Raw genomic sequence first — 13,900 nt, 5'->3', positions numbered from 1 at the left:
TACAGGGTCAAGTGGTGGTTTTTCCAGTTACAGGATGTGTGTATGTACGTTGTTAAAGTTTTATAAAGACAAGAAGGTTCAGTACAATTAAACCACCAAGAGATTAGTGCTAAACTACATAATATTTGAGAGACAGAGTGCAAATGGGAGAGGGGCAGAGGGAGCGGGAGACACGGTATCTGAAGCAGGCTTCAGGCTCTGAGCTGTCAGCAAAGAGCCCGACATGGGGCTTGAACTCATGAACTGTGAAATCATGACTTGAGCCGAAGTTGGATGCTCAACCGACTAAGCCACCCAGGTGCCCCAACTATATAATATTTTAGAAAGGGAAAATGAAATTTAAGAAGAATGAAAACACCCTGAAATTCACTAAAGCTTATTTTCATCATATAAACTTGACATACAGAATAATAATTTTAGTAGTTGTCTCTGGAGGAGTTAAAATTTAAAAATTACAAAATCATTCCACTAATTTTTGAGTTTTTAATATATGCTTAGGGTGAATTTATTTTAAGCCTTTAGAAATGCATAAAAAGAGATTGTTAAGAGCTGAATAAATACACAAAATATAGTCACAGTATTTCTGGTGCGAAAAGATAAGCATAATTGGAATATTTCATATGTAGATTTCTTTTAAGTTTATTATTTTGAGAGAGAGTGCACATGCATGCGCATGTGGAGGGGCAGAGGGAGAGAGAGAGATTGTCAGTTCAGAACCCGATGTAGGGCTCAGACTCAAGAACTGTGAGATCATGACCTGAGCTGAAATCAAGAGTCAGAGACTTAACCAACTGAGCCACCCAGGCACCCCTCATATGTAGATTTTTAACATATGATGAGGGGGAATTAAGAATTGTAAGTGCATGTATCATATGACTGACTTTGAAAGAATCAGGGATGGTAAATTATAGGAGTATGATGCATTGATATTCATAGCTGCTCCCAAGTTATAATTTAAAAGCTATGTATCCATAGAAAAGAGAAATCTAATAGAATGAAATGTTGACTATAAAATGTTTGAATAATATCTAATAGATCAAATATGGTTCTTAAATTACAGGCAGGATTGATCTCATTATGAATCTCAAAGAGATACTAAAACCATGGTAATCTGAATATATAATATAAAGTAATATTAGGTAATACATATTATTACATCAGGTATTGTATAATGCTTCACACATGTTAAAATTAAATAAACACCTTCAAAATTTAAAATAATCATTTCAGGTACTTTATTAGTTGAAAATGAAAAAAAATTCCTTTTTAAGATGAAATGCGTATCTCTAGACAATGGCCACATTTCAAAAATCAGTCTTTTTAAAAATTAAAACAATTTTTTAATCTTTTTTAAAAATGTTTATTTATTTTTGTTTTTTTTGTTTTTTTTTTTTTTAATTTTTTTTTTCAACGTTTTTATTTATTTTTGGGGCAGAGAGAGACAGAGCATGAACGGGGGGGGGGCAGAGAGAGAGGGAGACACAGAATTGGAAACAGGCTCCAGGCTCTGAGCCGTCAGCCCAGAGCCTGACGCGGGGCTCGAACTCACGGACCGCGAGATCGTGACCTGGCTGAAGACGGACGCTTAACCGACTGCGCCACCCAGGCGCCCCTATTTATTTTTGAAGGAGAGAGAGGGCATGAGCGGGGAAAGAGCAGAGACAGAGAATCTGAAGCAGGCTCCAGGCTCTGTGCTGACAGCTCAGAGCCCGATGTGGGGCTTGAACTCACAAACTGAGATCATGACCTGAGCTGAAGTCAGACGCTTAACCAACTGAGCCACCCAGGTTCCCCTTTATTTTTTAATTTTTAAAAAGTTTTATTTATTTTGAGAGAGACAGAGCGTGAGTGGGGTAGGGGCAGAGACAGAATCTCAAGCTAAGTTGTCAGTGCAGAACCTGATGTGGGCTTGAACTCCTGAAACTGTGAGATTACCTGAGCCAAAATCAAGAGTTGGACATTTAGCCAACTGAGCCACCCAGGCACCCCAGTCTTTTTTTGTTTTAATGTTTGTTTGCTTATTTATTTAGAGTACGTGTACAAGCAGGGGAAAGGCAGAGAGTGAGGAAGAATCCCACTCAGTGTCTGAGCTGTTAGCACAGAGCCCGATATGGGGCTTGAATTCCCAAAACTGAGATCATGACCTGAGCCTAGATCAAGAGTCAGGCACGTAACTGACTGAACTGCTAAGGTGCCCCTAAAATTGGTCTTTTGTACTTTCAAATATTCAGAGATGACATCATAACCTTTGTTTCCCTAAATGATAACTTTTTATCTGTGGAGGTGGTATTTAGATGGGATTTACCATTCTGGGTAGATTGAAGAGTGATTGTTGGAAACATAATAGTGGCCTACAGGAGTAGAAAGACCTACTTTAAAAAATCTCCATTAGAGATTTATATTAAGAGTTGCTTTCTTTCTTTCTTTTTTTTTTTTTTTTTTAGAATTTAGTATGGCCTTTTTCTTTAAAAATTTTTTTTTAATGTTTATTTTTTTGAGAGAGACAGAGTGTGAGCAGAAGCGGGGCAGAGAGAAAGGGAGACAGAATCCAGAACAGGCTCCAGGCTCTGAGCTGTCAGCACACAGCCCAACGCGGGGCTCAAACTCACAAACTGTGAGATCATGACCTGAGCTGAAGTTGGACGCTTAACCGACTGAGCTACCCAGGTGCCCCTTCTTTTTCTTTTTTAATGTTTATTGATTTTTGAGAGAGAGAGAGAGACAGAGTGCAAGCAGGGGAGGAGCAGAGACAGAGGGAGACACAGAATCCCAAGCAGGCTCCAGGCTCTGGGCTGTCAGCATAGAGCCTGACGTGGGGCTCAAACTCATGAAATGTGAGATCATGACCTGAGCCAAAGTCAGATGCTCAACCGACTGAGCCACCCAGGCGCCCCTAAAAGTTTCTTAATGTAGGGTTTACACTCATACTTTTCTTGAATTCCTAAAATTTGAAACCTAATATTTGTACTCTGAGGAAAGAGAGTCTTTGAGTTTTGTGTGTAATTAGCAAAGAATGAGAAAAAATGTCTTGAAAGTAAGACCCAAGGACTGTAAAGACAGACAGTTTTGCTAACAAAAGTTAAGTTAGTCTTTAGGTAACTTGATACCTTTTCATTCCTGCTAACTTAGAGGCTTTAAACCCTAGCTTCTAACTCAGTACTATTTATTTAACTTCTCCATTTTAGTCATGTTTCTCCCTATCCCAGGAAAATTAACATCCCTTATTTCTGAGCTCTTTGGAATATGGCTTCCCTATAAATGCTGATGGCATATCATATTTATAGTTACATATTTTCTTTTTTTTTTTTTTTTTTTTTTTTTTTTTTTTTTTTTTTTTTTTTTTTTTTTTTTTTTTTTTTTTTTTTTAATTTTTTTTTTCAACGTTTATTTATTTTTGGGACAGAGAGAGACAGAGCATGAACGGGGGAGGGGCAGAGAGAGAGGGAGACACAGAATCGGAAACAGGCTCCAGGCTCTGAGCAGTCAGCACAGAGCCCGACGCGGGGCTCGAACTCACGGACCGCGAGATCGTGACCTGGCTGAAGTCGGACACTTAACCGACTGCGCCACCCAGGCGCCCCAATAGTTACATATTTTCTAACTTGTGACTGAACGCCTAGAAAGACAAAAAATGGGCATCCCAAAGTTACCCCTTGCTCTTTATATTCTGTAACAATTATATATTAAATGGTAGAAGAATCACTTTGGGGAGGTCACACACTCTTTTGGACTTAGGTTTGTTTGTAAAATGAAAGGCTTTTTATCATTGAATTCACCTATGTGAGTCTTGGATAGGCTCATTATATTTGTGGGAATCTATATACATCTATAAAATGAACTTTAACGGGATGCCTGGGTGGCTCAGTCGGTTGAACGTCTGATTTTTGATTTCGGCTCCATGATCCCAGGGTCATGGGATCGAGCCCTGTGTCGGGCTCCTCGCTGAGTGTGGAGCCTGCTTAAGATTCATTCTTTATCTCCCTTTGCCCCTCTCACCCACTTGCATGTGCTCTCTCTCAAATTAAAAAAGATTCAGACTTAAAAAGAAATTAACATCTTTATGTAACAAGGTACCTATTTCATTATATAAAAGTTAATCTTGTTTACCTCTTGAAAAAAAGATGCTGTATAGTAAAGATGGTGAAGTTCAGGTGGGTTTTTAAATATATCATAGAAAGATCTAGTGCTTTTAGAGTGAGAGAGAGACTTGGATTTCTGCTACTTAACAGATAAGTAACTGCAGGATAGTATGGAAACAAGCTCAGAGGAGTTACCCAGAAAATGCTTCCATATGTAAAGTGCCCAGCATATCCTTATGAGATGATCATTAATGTTAATGATCATTAATATTAAGTACCTTTTCTTGTTTTACAGGACAAGTGAAATGCTTTCTAGAAAACTAATAATGAAAATGTTGGGAAAATATTTAAAATAGTTATAGAGCTAAGTAAATTACTAAGTTAGGTGTTACTAAATAGAAAAACATGGAAAGGGCTACTTTCCCTGCTATGTAGGACAACTTTATTTAATGTGAAACTTTTCTGCCCCTGCCCTGCTTGCTATCTCTCAAAAATAAATAAACACTAAAAAAAAAAAAAAAAAAAAAAAAAAAAAAGAAGAAAGAAAGAATCTTGATTAGGGGCACCTGGCTGGCTCAGTCAGAAGAGTGTGTGATTCTTTATCTTGGGGTCGTGAATTCAAGCCCCATGTTGGGTGTAGAGATTACTTAAAAATAAAATCTTAAAAAAAAAAAAAAAAAGAAAAAATAATCTTCATTAGAATCAAGATCAATTCTACATGAGTTAATCTTATACATTTTAAAAAACTACAGTTCTTTTTTCTTTCATGTGTATTTTGAGAGAGAGAGAACGCACAAGTGAGCAGAGGAGGGACAGAGAGAGAGAGACAGAATCCCAAGGTGGCTCTGCACTGTCAGCACAGAGCTGGACACAGGGCTCCATCTCACGAACCATGAGATCATGACCTGAGCCAAGATCAAGAGTTGGATGCTTAACCTACTGAGCCACCCAGGTGCCCCTAAAAATCTATAATTCTGAAAGTCATTTCAAGCACTAAACTTTCATTATATATATGGTTGTGTTAATTTGTAATATCAGAATGGCCATCTATCTTTTTTTCAAGTTTCACTGTAAGATTAATACAAAGTGAGTGAAATGACATTTTGTCATTTCGTGGATGTGATTGGTACATTGTAAGTTGTGCTTTTTTTAGCGGAATGTTTTTTCATTCTAGTAAAATGCATTTATTCAAAAAAGAAGTATAGTACATTATAATTCTAAGGAAATTTTTATATTAAAAATGCCAGTCTTTTTGATTTAAATTGGAAAGGGTCTTATATAATACCTGAACAAGGAAATTCACAATCAAGGTTGAAATCTTGTCTATATTACCATATATTTCTAATTATACATTATTTTAAGATTATATATTCTAAACCATGGTTACAGAATTATTGTACAGAAATATATTGAAGGTATTATCTTTTGGTTTAATTCTCTACAACTTGAAAATAGAATTGTGACATGAAATGACACAATTATTTTTACTCTGAAAATACCAAGCTCTGAACTTCATCCTTCATTGTACTTTTCTAAAGAACTCACTTCTCATGAGCAAGTGTTCAATATTATTTAGCTAGGAAACCATTATATTATTAAAACTTGAATTTTTCTTTAACTCTATCCCAGTATTTTAAATATTTATGTGTTTTAGGATATGTGCAATTAAACCACACATTTGATCATAGCTTGAATAATACAACATTAAAAATAAATAAGATCTTCAAGTAAACAAACATGTTTCCAAATCATATTGCCAGTGTACATGAACCTATTTTCTGAAGACTAAAAGCTCTGCTTGTTTGAAAAAGTCAATGATTAGGTCTTTATAAGCAATTGAGGTTCTGTTTTCCTTCTAAACGTTCCTTTACTAATTTTTCCAAAGAGAAAAGATGCTCATCTGCATCTTCTGGCACAATGTTCCTAATAGAATTTGCAAGTTCAAAAAGATATTCTGTATTTTTTCCACTTGGACCAGCTGCATTAAAAATTTGTTCAGCAATGTCTTCCAGAGGTGCAGGACCAAGATAATTAGGATTATCACATGTTCCAATATATAGCAACACACTAAATGGTTTTGTTGTGGGATCTTTTGGATAAAAAATGACTGTTGTGGTCCTGTAGCCTCCTTTCTCTCTGAAGTCAAGGTATGCTTTTACTTCTTCTTCCTTTCCTACTGGCAGTCTGTAAGCAACACCCCATACACAACCCTGTTGAAAAATGAAAAGAACGTATTATTTAGAATTTACAGGGCTAAAATAGGTGAAGATATGTTATGCTCTAAGAAATAGCTGTATGTTCTTAGAAGTCAGTGTAGTTTTGATTCATTTAAAGTGCACTGAGGGGTGCTTGGGTGGCTCAGTGGTTAAGCATCCAACTTTGGCTCAGGTCATGACCTTACGGTTTGGCACCACATTGGGCTCCGCGCTGAGCGCCCAGAGCCTGCTTTGGATTCTGTGTCTCCTTCTCTGCCCCTCCACTGCTCACACACTGTCTGTCTCTCTCTCTCTCTCTCTCAAAAATAAACATTAATTTTTTTTTTTTTTTAAAGCGCACTGGGAGGTACAAACTAAACAATAAAGGAAATCAGCATTTTAAATTCTTCAGTCTGAATAAGTAATTTCTTGCACACTAGGATATTTATCATTGTTTAAGTTTTAAAAATCGTATCTTTTAACTAGTGGGACTGAAAAAAAAATCAGGTGTTCATTTGGTCATTAAACACAGTTCTAAAGTTTTAAATCCTTAAACATTTCACTGATGGTACAGGACGGTAGTTTCCAAACTGCTTTATGGAGTGTTGTAGCCACTTGGGAGCCTACCTTTGGGGATGTAAGTGCTGGGTGCTATCTGGGAGGGCTTTGATACACCAACTTACTTTAGCTAAAACTGAGTGTCACTTATCTTTTTACGGCTGTTTCCTTATTTACAGAAAGGGTTCTTTGTTTTAAAAGGTCTGTAAGAAAGCAATCAACTACTGAAGGCCATAGCAAGTTCATTTTATTCATTTTTTCACTGCTGGAGCTTTCAAATATCCTTTGTAAATAATTCCATGCAGAATACTAAATGGCAGTCTCTTTTGTTGAGAGCCCATGAACAAAGTGTCAGTAAAAAAACTGGCTGCAGAGGTTTTTTGGTTTGTTTTTTAGTGTTAATAAAATATCTGATATAAACAGGATTTATTTATAGTTTGTAGTTATAGATTATCTAGTTTTTTCCCAACCTTTAATTACTAGCTTTAATTATTAAACTCTAGGTTGCAAAGTACCTTCTTGAGTGAATTTTTTTTTAATGTTTATTTTTGAGAGAGTGCAAGCTGGGAAGGGTCAGAGAGAGGGGGACAGAGGATCTGAAGTGGGCTCTGCACTGACAGGCTGACAGCTAGCCCAATGTGGGGCTCGAACTCGGGAACGGTGAGATCATAACCTGAGCCGAAGTTGGATGCTCAACCAACTGAGCCATCCGGTGCCCAGTTCTTGAGTGAGTTTAACATTCTGTAGAAACAAAGTGCCGTTTATTGACTTTAATTAAGAGTTACAGTTACCAGTTTGAGGCCATTTTTATAGATGCTTTTCCTAATGTAAATTATGAAAGCATTTCATTATTTCACCATTATTCATTTACTGTTGATAGCTGCTTGACTTTTGTATATCAAAGTCATTTCCAAAGTTAAATTTTTACCTTCACACTATGAACGTCTGAATCTATACCTCAATGAAATGATTGAAAATATTTAAGAAACAGAGGACCATCAGGTAAATACGTTTTCTAGTGCCCCAAACCTGTTTAAAAAACCTGTTGTGCTACTAAAAAATTAGGCAAGAAAGAAAGTGGTAACTCCTGACAGGGATTTTTGCTGAGAATAGTATACTCCTAGAAAATACGAGAGTTTCAATGGTTCCACTTGATGTGGCAAGTATGGCCACGTGTGCCTCAGTGGCAGTATGGCTGTCTGAGGCCTAGCGCCATTAATGCCAAATTCTTAGTCAATAAACTCAAGGAAAAAAAAAAAAAGACTACATGCCATTTGGTTTTATTTTGTTGTCTACCGGGCATTCTGCATTCCAGCTTTTCCCAACAGTTAAAAAGAAACACAATAAATACAGAGAGGAATTCTAGACCTACTGTTCAAGCTGTCTGTGATGACTGTTAATAAAATTCCATTGATTATTAAAACTGAGAAACATCTCAACATTTTATATGATTAAAGACTACACAAAAAAAAGAACAATAATACCATACCCCAGGATCTTCAACAAGAGTCACAACTCTTCCAGGCTGTTTTAAAAAAAGTAAAAAAAAAAAAATTTTTTTTTCTGAATCAAAGTTTATCAACTAACTGAGCATTACCAATTTATTGTTGACATGGAATATTTTAATTGTTCATACTAAACATCTCCATAAAGTACTCATTTTTATGATAAATTTTCAAGTGAATTAAGAATATACATTATCCAAAGTATCTTGACTTTTCTAAAAGATTCCCTTCAATTTACGTATATTAGCTATATTATATTCACTTAAAAAAATGGATATATTAAAAAAAATACCTGTGACTAAGGCTCATGTAAAATGAAAGACAAAGGAAGAAGCAATTATAAAAGTTCTGATCAGATTGCTATAGTTTTATTAGGGAACAAAACATGCTCTTCCAGAGTGCTTTCCTATAATAGGGAAGTGGCCCTCAAACTTTAGTGTAGATCACAATTACATGGAGGGTTGATAAACACACTGCTTGTGTACAGTCCTAGAGTTAATGATCCTGTAGATTTGGAGCTGTTTGAGAATTTGCCTTTTTTTTTTTTTTTTTTAAGTACACTTCCTACCTGGTGCCAAAGGCTATGTATCTACTGACATGTTAGCATCATTAGTTAGAATGCTGAATTCTAAGCCACATTTTAACATATTTATTTGCCCATTGTCTGACACACAGGGAGCATAAATAATTCAGGTATTTGTGTCATCTTCATTGCTATTTCCTTCTGGTCTTTGTCCATTTGTATAGACAATTTGTAATCACGGAAAACATGGGATTTGGGATTATGTTTCTTATTTAATTTAATTACATTTTCCTGTTAGTCTTATCATACGTTTTAATAGTTGCATAATATTGTATCATCAATGAGCTATAATTTAAACATTCCTGTGTTGTTGGGCATTTCAATTTCACCTTTTTTCTATTTAAGATAATGCTATAATGAGGACACATATCTTGGTGTGGGTTATGTAGGCACTTGCGTATTACTTTCAATTTCAAGATGAATTAGGAGCTATTTATTGACTACTTAGTGTGTGTTGTAGAGAAGATAAAACCTTAATTCTTGCTTTCAAGAGCTTATATTATAATTCTGGAACACAAACTTAACACATGAAACAGGTAGAGAACACTTAAGGGCTAAGATGTATGATATGAAGGCAATTAAGAATTTTGAGTCTTGGGTGGTCAGAAAGGAAAACAAAATTCTGGCAAAAGGGCATGATTTACAAGTGCAGGCCTAGAGGCAAGACTACACCAGGCTAAATGTTTGACTAGCAGAGGGCCCCACCTGGAGAGATGATTCAGAAAGAAAATTGGAGAAATAGGATAGTCAGATTTGAAGAGCCAGAGTGGAGGTGAAATTAGGGGACAATGGAAAATAAGCCACTGAAATTTGGGAGAAATAGGAAATTAGGAGCTACTGCAGCACTTGACTAGTAGCTGACTGGCATGATAAAAGGTGTTTGGGGAAGATGAGTGGTAAAGTGTATAGTATGGTTAGAGTGGGAAGAAGGTAGACCCTGAGTAAGAAATGTTCGTGGTCCTGGTGACAAGTTCTGCACTCCACCTTTCCTTGTCTCCCCTTGTGTCCAGCAGTCACCAATTACTGGTAACTGTCTGTTGAATCTTTTTTTGTATGTTGTTCCTCTGTATCCTTCATTTGCTTCCTTAGGGACCTTGTTGCCTGCCTCTCGTTTTGTTTACCTCTAGTCTATTCTCTACTTGGCAGTGGAATGACTTTCTAGTGCAAAAATTGGGTCACTCACTCCTGTGCTTTGAATTTTTTCAGGGTTTAAAAATTCTACAGGATAAAACGAAAAGTTCTCAGCATGATTTAACTACAACCCTTATTTCTTACCACTTTTTCCCTCAATCTGTACTGATTTATTTATAACTTTAACAAACATTCGTATCTTTGGATATACCAGTGCTCAGTATAGAATGCCCTTGCTTTTCTGTCTCTGGGATATCCTCCTGCACTACATCCATAAAGGCTTGGCTGACTCCTCAGGTGACTTTGCAGCAGATTTTTCTCCTAAACTGTGATTTTCCCTTTTATTCACTTCCCTGTGGCACTTGTCAGGTATTGTTTGCATAGCTGTCTCCTAAGTGCTCAGTAGTAATTGTTGAAAGGGGAAGGAGTGGTAGAAAAGTCCTGGACTTAGGTGGTGGCAGCTGAAACAGAAAACAAGAGTACATAGGGACTCATTTTAAGGGGATATAAAGGACTCCCTGTGACAGCTTATGGAACAGACATGGACTTTTGGCACTACTGAAAATTTACTTGGAAACATTTTCTAAAATTTATGTTCTTAGTCTCTAAAATACATATATATTATTGAGAAACAATGTATATTTGTAAGTCACATGAAAGGCTTTTGGGGGGAATGAAACTAAAGCAGGGGTCTTTCAAGCTGACTGGGTTGGAGGATATTGTGAAATGAGTCATTATAGATGCTTTCATTGAGTAATGAGTAATTTTTCTGATCTAGGTCTAGAAAAGTTAGAGATTTAGTAAATGTTCATGATTATCTCGTGTTAAAATGTTTCATTTTGAAATTGAAATATATTCTCTCTGCTGTGAAAAATTTTTCACATTTAAATAAATCCTTAATTTGGGTGAGACAGTGCCAGTTTTTTTATATATAAATGAGATGCTTAATAAAACTTAGGAAGAAATTAAAGTTTAATGAAGCTAAAAAGAAACCATAATTGAAGTAGGTTTGGTATTTTTCCCACAAATGTCACATCGCAGTATGTGGAAATGAGCCTAACATTTGTTTAATAATATCACATTTCATATGTAATGATGACTAACTTACTAGGAGCATATGTTGCTATAAAAACATAGTCCTATAAAACATCCACATCATTCTTCTAATTTGCTGGATATCTTTGTAGCCTTTTGTATTTATATAAGGCTGGTGATCCATTGTAATAAAAAATATTAAAATAATATTCTTTCCAGTTTTAACAAAATAGTATACTTAAAAAAATACTTAGAGTTTCCTTTAATTTGCTATGATGTTTTCTTTAACTAAAAGTAAGTGTAAAACTATTAGCCATTGCAGTCCCCTTGTACCCCAACTTACCTGCCCTATATTTTAGTAAATTTAAGTAAAAAGATACTGGCTTTTATAGCTCCTTTCTTCTTTTAAAGAATCATGAGCTGTTGTATTGACTTGACAACTTCTTATTGTTCTGTTCCAACAGTGTACATATCTCAATATGCTATATAACAAACACATGTTTTGATTGAAACTAGAATAGTAAAATATGCTATCAAAACATTTGTAAGCATTTAATACTTCGTCATTAAAATTGGAGCCTTTCTTTCTTCAGAATAGAAATTTTAAGTGTTCGTATCTGACAACTCAAAAGGCATTTTACTTCACTTAGAAGTTTTATTTAACTCTTTAAAGTTTTAAACATTGTTTTATAATATATATATTTTTAAGATTTTATTTTTAAGTAATCTCTACACCCAGTGTGGGGCTTGAACTTAAAACCCTGAGATCCAGTTGCATGCTCTACCGACTGAGCCAGCCAGGCACCCCTCTTTATAATAGTCTAGAAGAAATTTTGGACATGAAGCTCCTGTTGGCTTACAAATGTGCATTTGCCCTAAGTCACTACCGTTTTCCAGTCATCTGCCTACCATATTGTGTTTTGGGGCCAATATTAATTTCTCTTTAAAAAACAGTAATCAAGCTCATACATAGCTCTGAGTACTTTAGAGAACATACAAACAATAAAAAATTTTGTGCACTTCCAAAAGTTAGAAGGTTAAGTAAACCAAGTACAGTATTTAAGTTATCCAAATTGTTACCCACAACCTTGTTTTCCTTGTGGATTGGTTGTTTTGCAGCCAATACAAGGCTGAGCTGCTACTAGTTTTCTAGTATACATATATTGGGATGAAAGTCTTCTAATGACTGAAAAATAGATCAAGGAACTTACATTTCACATTTATAATTTAGAGGAGAAACGTGGAGAAATAAAGATTAAAATAATGCTGGACACAGGAATGGGCACTGTGTTACTCAAGTAACAAACCGAGAACTCAAATATTTAACTTCGCCGATACCTGACAACCAAAGGAAGTGATCACGGTAAGCTCCTTAACAACCGGAGATAATTTTGGAAACTAGTTCCTATGTGACCTTAGATGTCATAAAATAAAACCTTTGGAAATGCTTGTTTAAACTTAAACCAATGAAAGTCTGCCAGAATGCAGAAATGCCAACAAATTTAATTGCTAAAAAGCTAAAGCTGAAAGTGCAGGTTGATTTTAGTATTCAACTCCGTGGTGAAACGGAGATTGATTTTCCCGCCGTTTTTTTTTTTTTAAATGGCAGAGGTCGCTCACAGATGGGGCTTCCTGCCAGCCCATCAGCCTTGGGCGAGCTTGTGTGCCTTTGCCCCTGTTTCTTGCTTTCCCAAGAAACTAACCATCAGCGTCTCAAGAGGCTTCGGAAGTAGTGCCCTTGGTTTGGGACAGTAGAGGGCAGATGGAGAGAAAGGTGCACAGATGTAACAGCATTATTCCTAACTTTCTTGCTCGGTCATCGTAAATGTTGGGGTGGAGGTCCAGCAGAGTTGGACCGCGAGTTGGGTGGGAAGCGGCGCTCCGAAGGCAGTTAAGGGTGGGGGGCTGACTGGCGCCTCACCTTGCCCGGGACCCCGCGGTGGTCGGTGCTCCCCTGCCAGAAGCGCCTGTTGTAGCCTGTGATGTATCCAACCAACTTGTCCTGATAGGGGAAGTCCACTTTCCAGATCAGGGACCCGTAACCAAAAACCCACATCTTTCCCGTGCTCTTCCGCTGTGACGGCGGTCGACCCTCAGCTCTGGTCTCTGCGGTGCCGGCACCAGCGGGAACTGCAGCCTCGCAGACGCTAGTAACCGGCTGCGAGGGCGCAGGCGCAATGGCCGCGCTGCGCAAAGCACACTGGGACGTGTAGTTCGAGGGATGTATTCCGACTTCGTCAGTCAACGTTATTCTGTTTCCTTGCTTGGGTATCAAGAACGATTGACCTTCGGTTCGCTAAGCAGTGGGTTCTTTTTCAGCCTCTGTAAGTCACCCTAACCTCCTGTTGCGCATGTGCACTGGACTACAATACCCACAATCCCTTTATGGGATTTGTGGCTCAGAGGTTGGAACTGTGTGCTGTTTTTCGAACGCATTCAAGGAGAAACGGAAGGGCAGAGTCGCGCCTGGTGTCGCGGCCGGTGTGGTGTAGATAACGGGGAAGAGACATACAGGAACCGCGGTTGTGTCACGTAGGAAGACATTTTGTTCTGCTTTGGAATTGGGTTTTTGTCCATTTAACAGCAGCCAGAGGAGCGCAAGTTGTGAATGCCGTATTTGACTTTACACCTAAGAAACTCACCTTTCTCATAAAAGCGGGAAGTTTACGAGAGAAGTTTTACGCCTGCGGAAGAACTACTAGTGCTTCAGCTCATATCAATTTTAGGCGCCAAACGACCTTATTATCTTTAGCGTTATCAGCTCAGAAAAGAATAGGCGAAGGTTTTTGCCTTATGTACAGGCTGTAGAAGCGA

General features: G+C 37.2%; 2 protein-coding genes across 5 annotated transcripts in view; one reads left to right on the top strand and one right to left on the bottom strand.

The window, feature by feature from the left end:
* ASB3 (ankyrin repeat and SOCS box containing 3) overlaps nucleotides 1–13,900 on the top strand; it is a 119,553-nt gene that overhangs the window by 11,301 nt on the left and 94,352 nt on the right. The window lies entirely within an intron of this gene.
* Nucleotides 5,467–13,251, bottom strand: CHAC2 (ChaC glutathione specific gamma-glutamylcyclotransferase 2). Of its 2 annotated transcripts, XM_030310581.1 has the most exons (3): nucleotides 13,008–13,250; nucleotides 8,322–8,357; nucleotides 5,467–6,289 (listed from the first exon to the last, which is right to left on the bottom strand). In XM_030310581.1, exons 1-3 carry the CDS (start codon nucleotides 13,140–13,142, stop codon nucleotides 5,906–5,908), a joined length of 555 nt encoding a protein of 184 aa, XP_030166441.1. In that variant the 5' UTR covers nucleotides 13,143–13,250; the 3' UTR covers nucleotides 5,467–5,905. The 2 variants fall into 2 exon arrangements, with proteins under 2 accessions (XP_030166441.1, XP_032448531.1); XM_032592640.1 differs by lacking the exon at nucleotides 8,322–8,357 and having other exon boundaries at nucleotides 13,008–13,251.

Source organism: Lynx canadensis, chromosome A3, assembly GCF_007474595.2.
Source record: "Lynx canadensis isolate LIC74 chromosome A3, mLynCan4.pri.v2, whole genome shotgun sequence".
Taxonomy (NCBI): Eukaryota; Metazoa; Chordata; class Mammalia; order Carnivora; family Felidae; genus Lynx; species Lynx canadensis.
The sequence above is the reverse complement of the archived record's forward strand: the minus strand, read 5'-3'. Positions and strand labels throughout refer to the sequence as shown.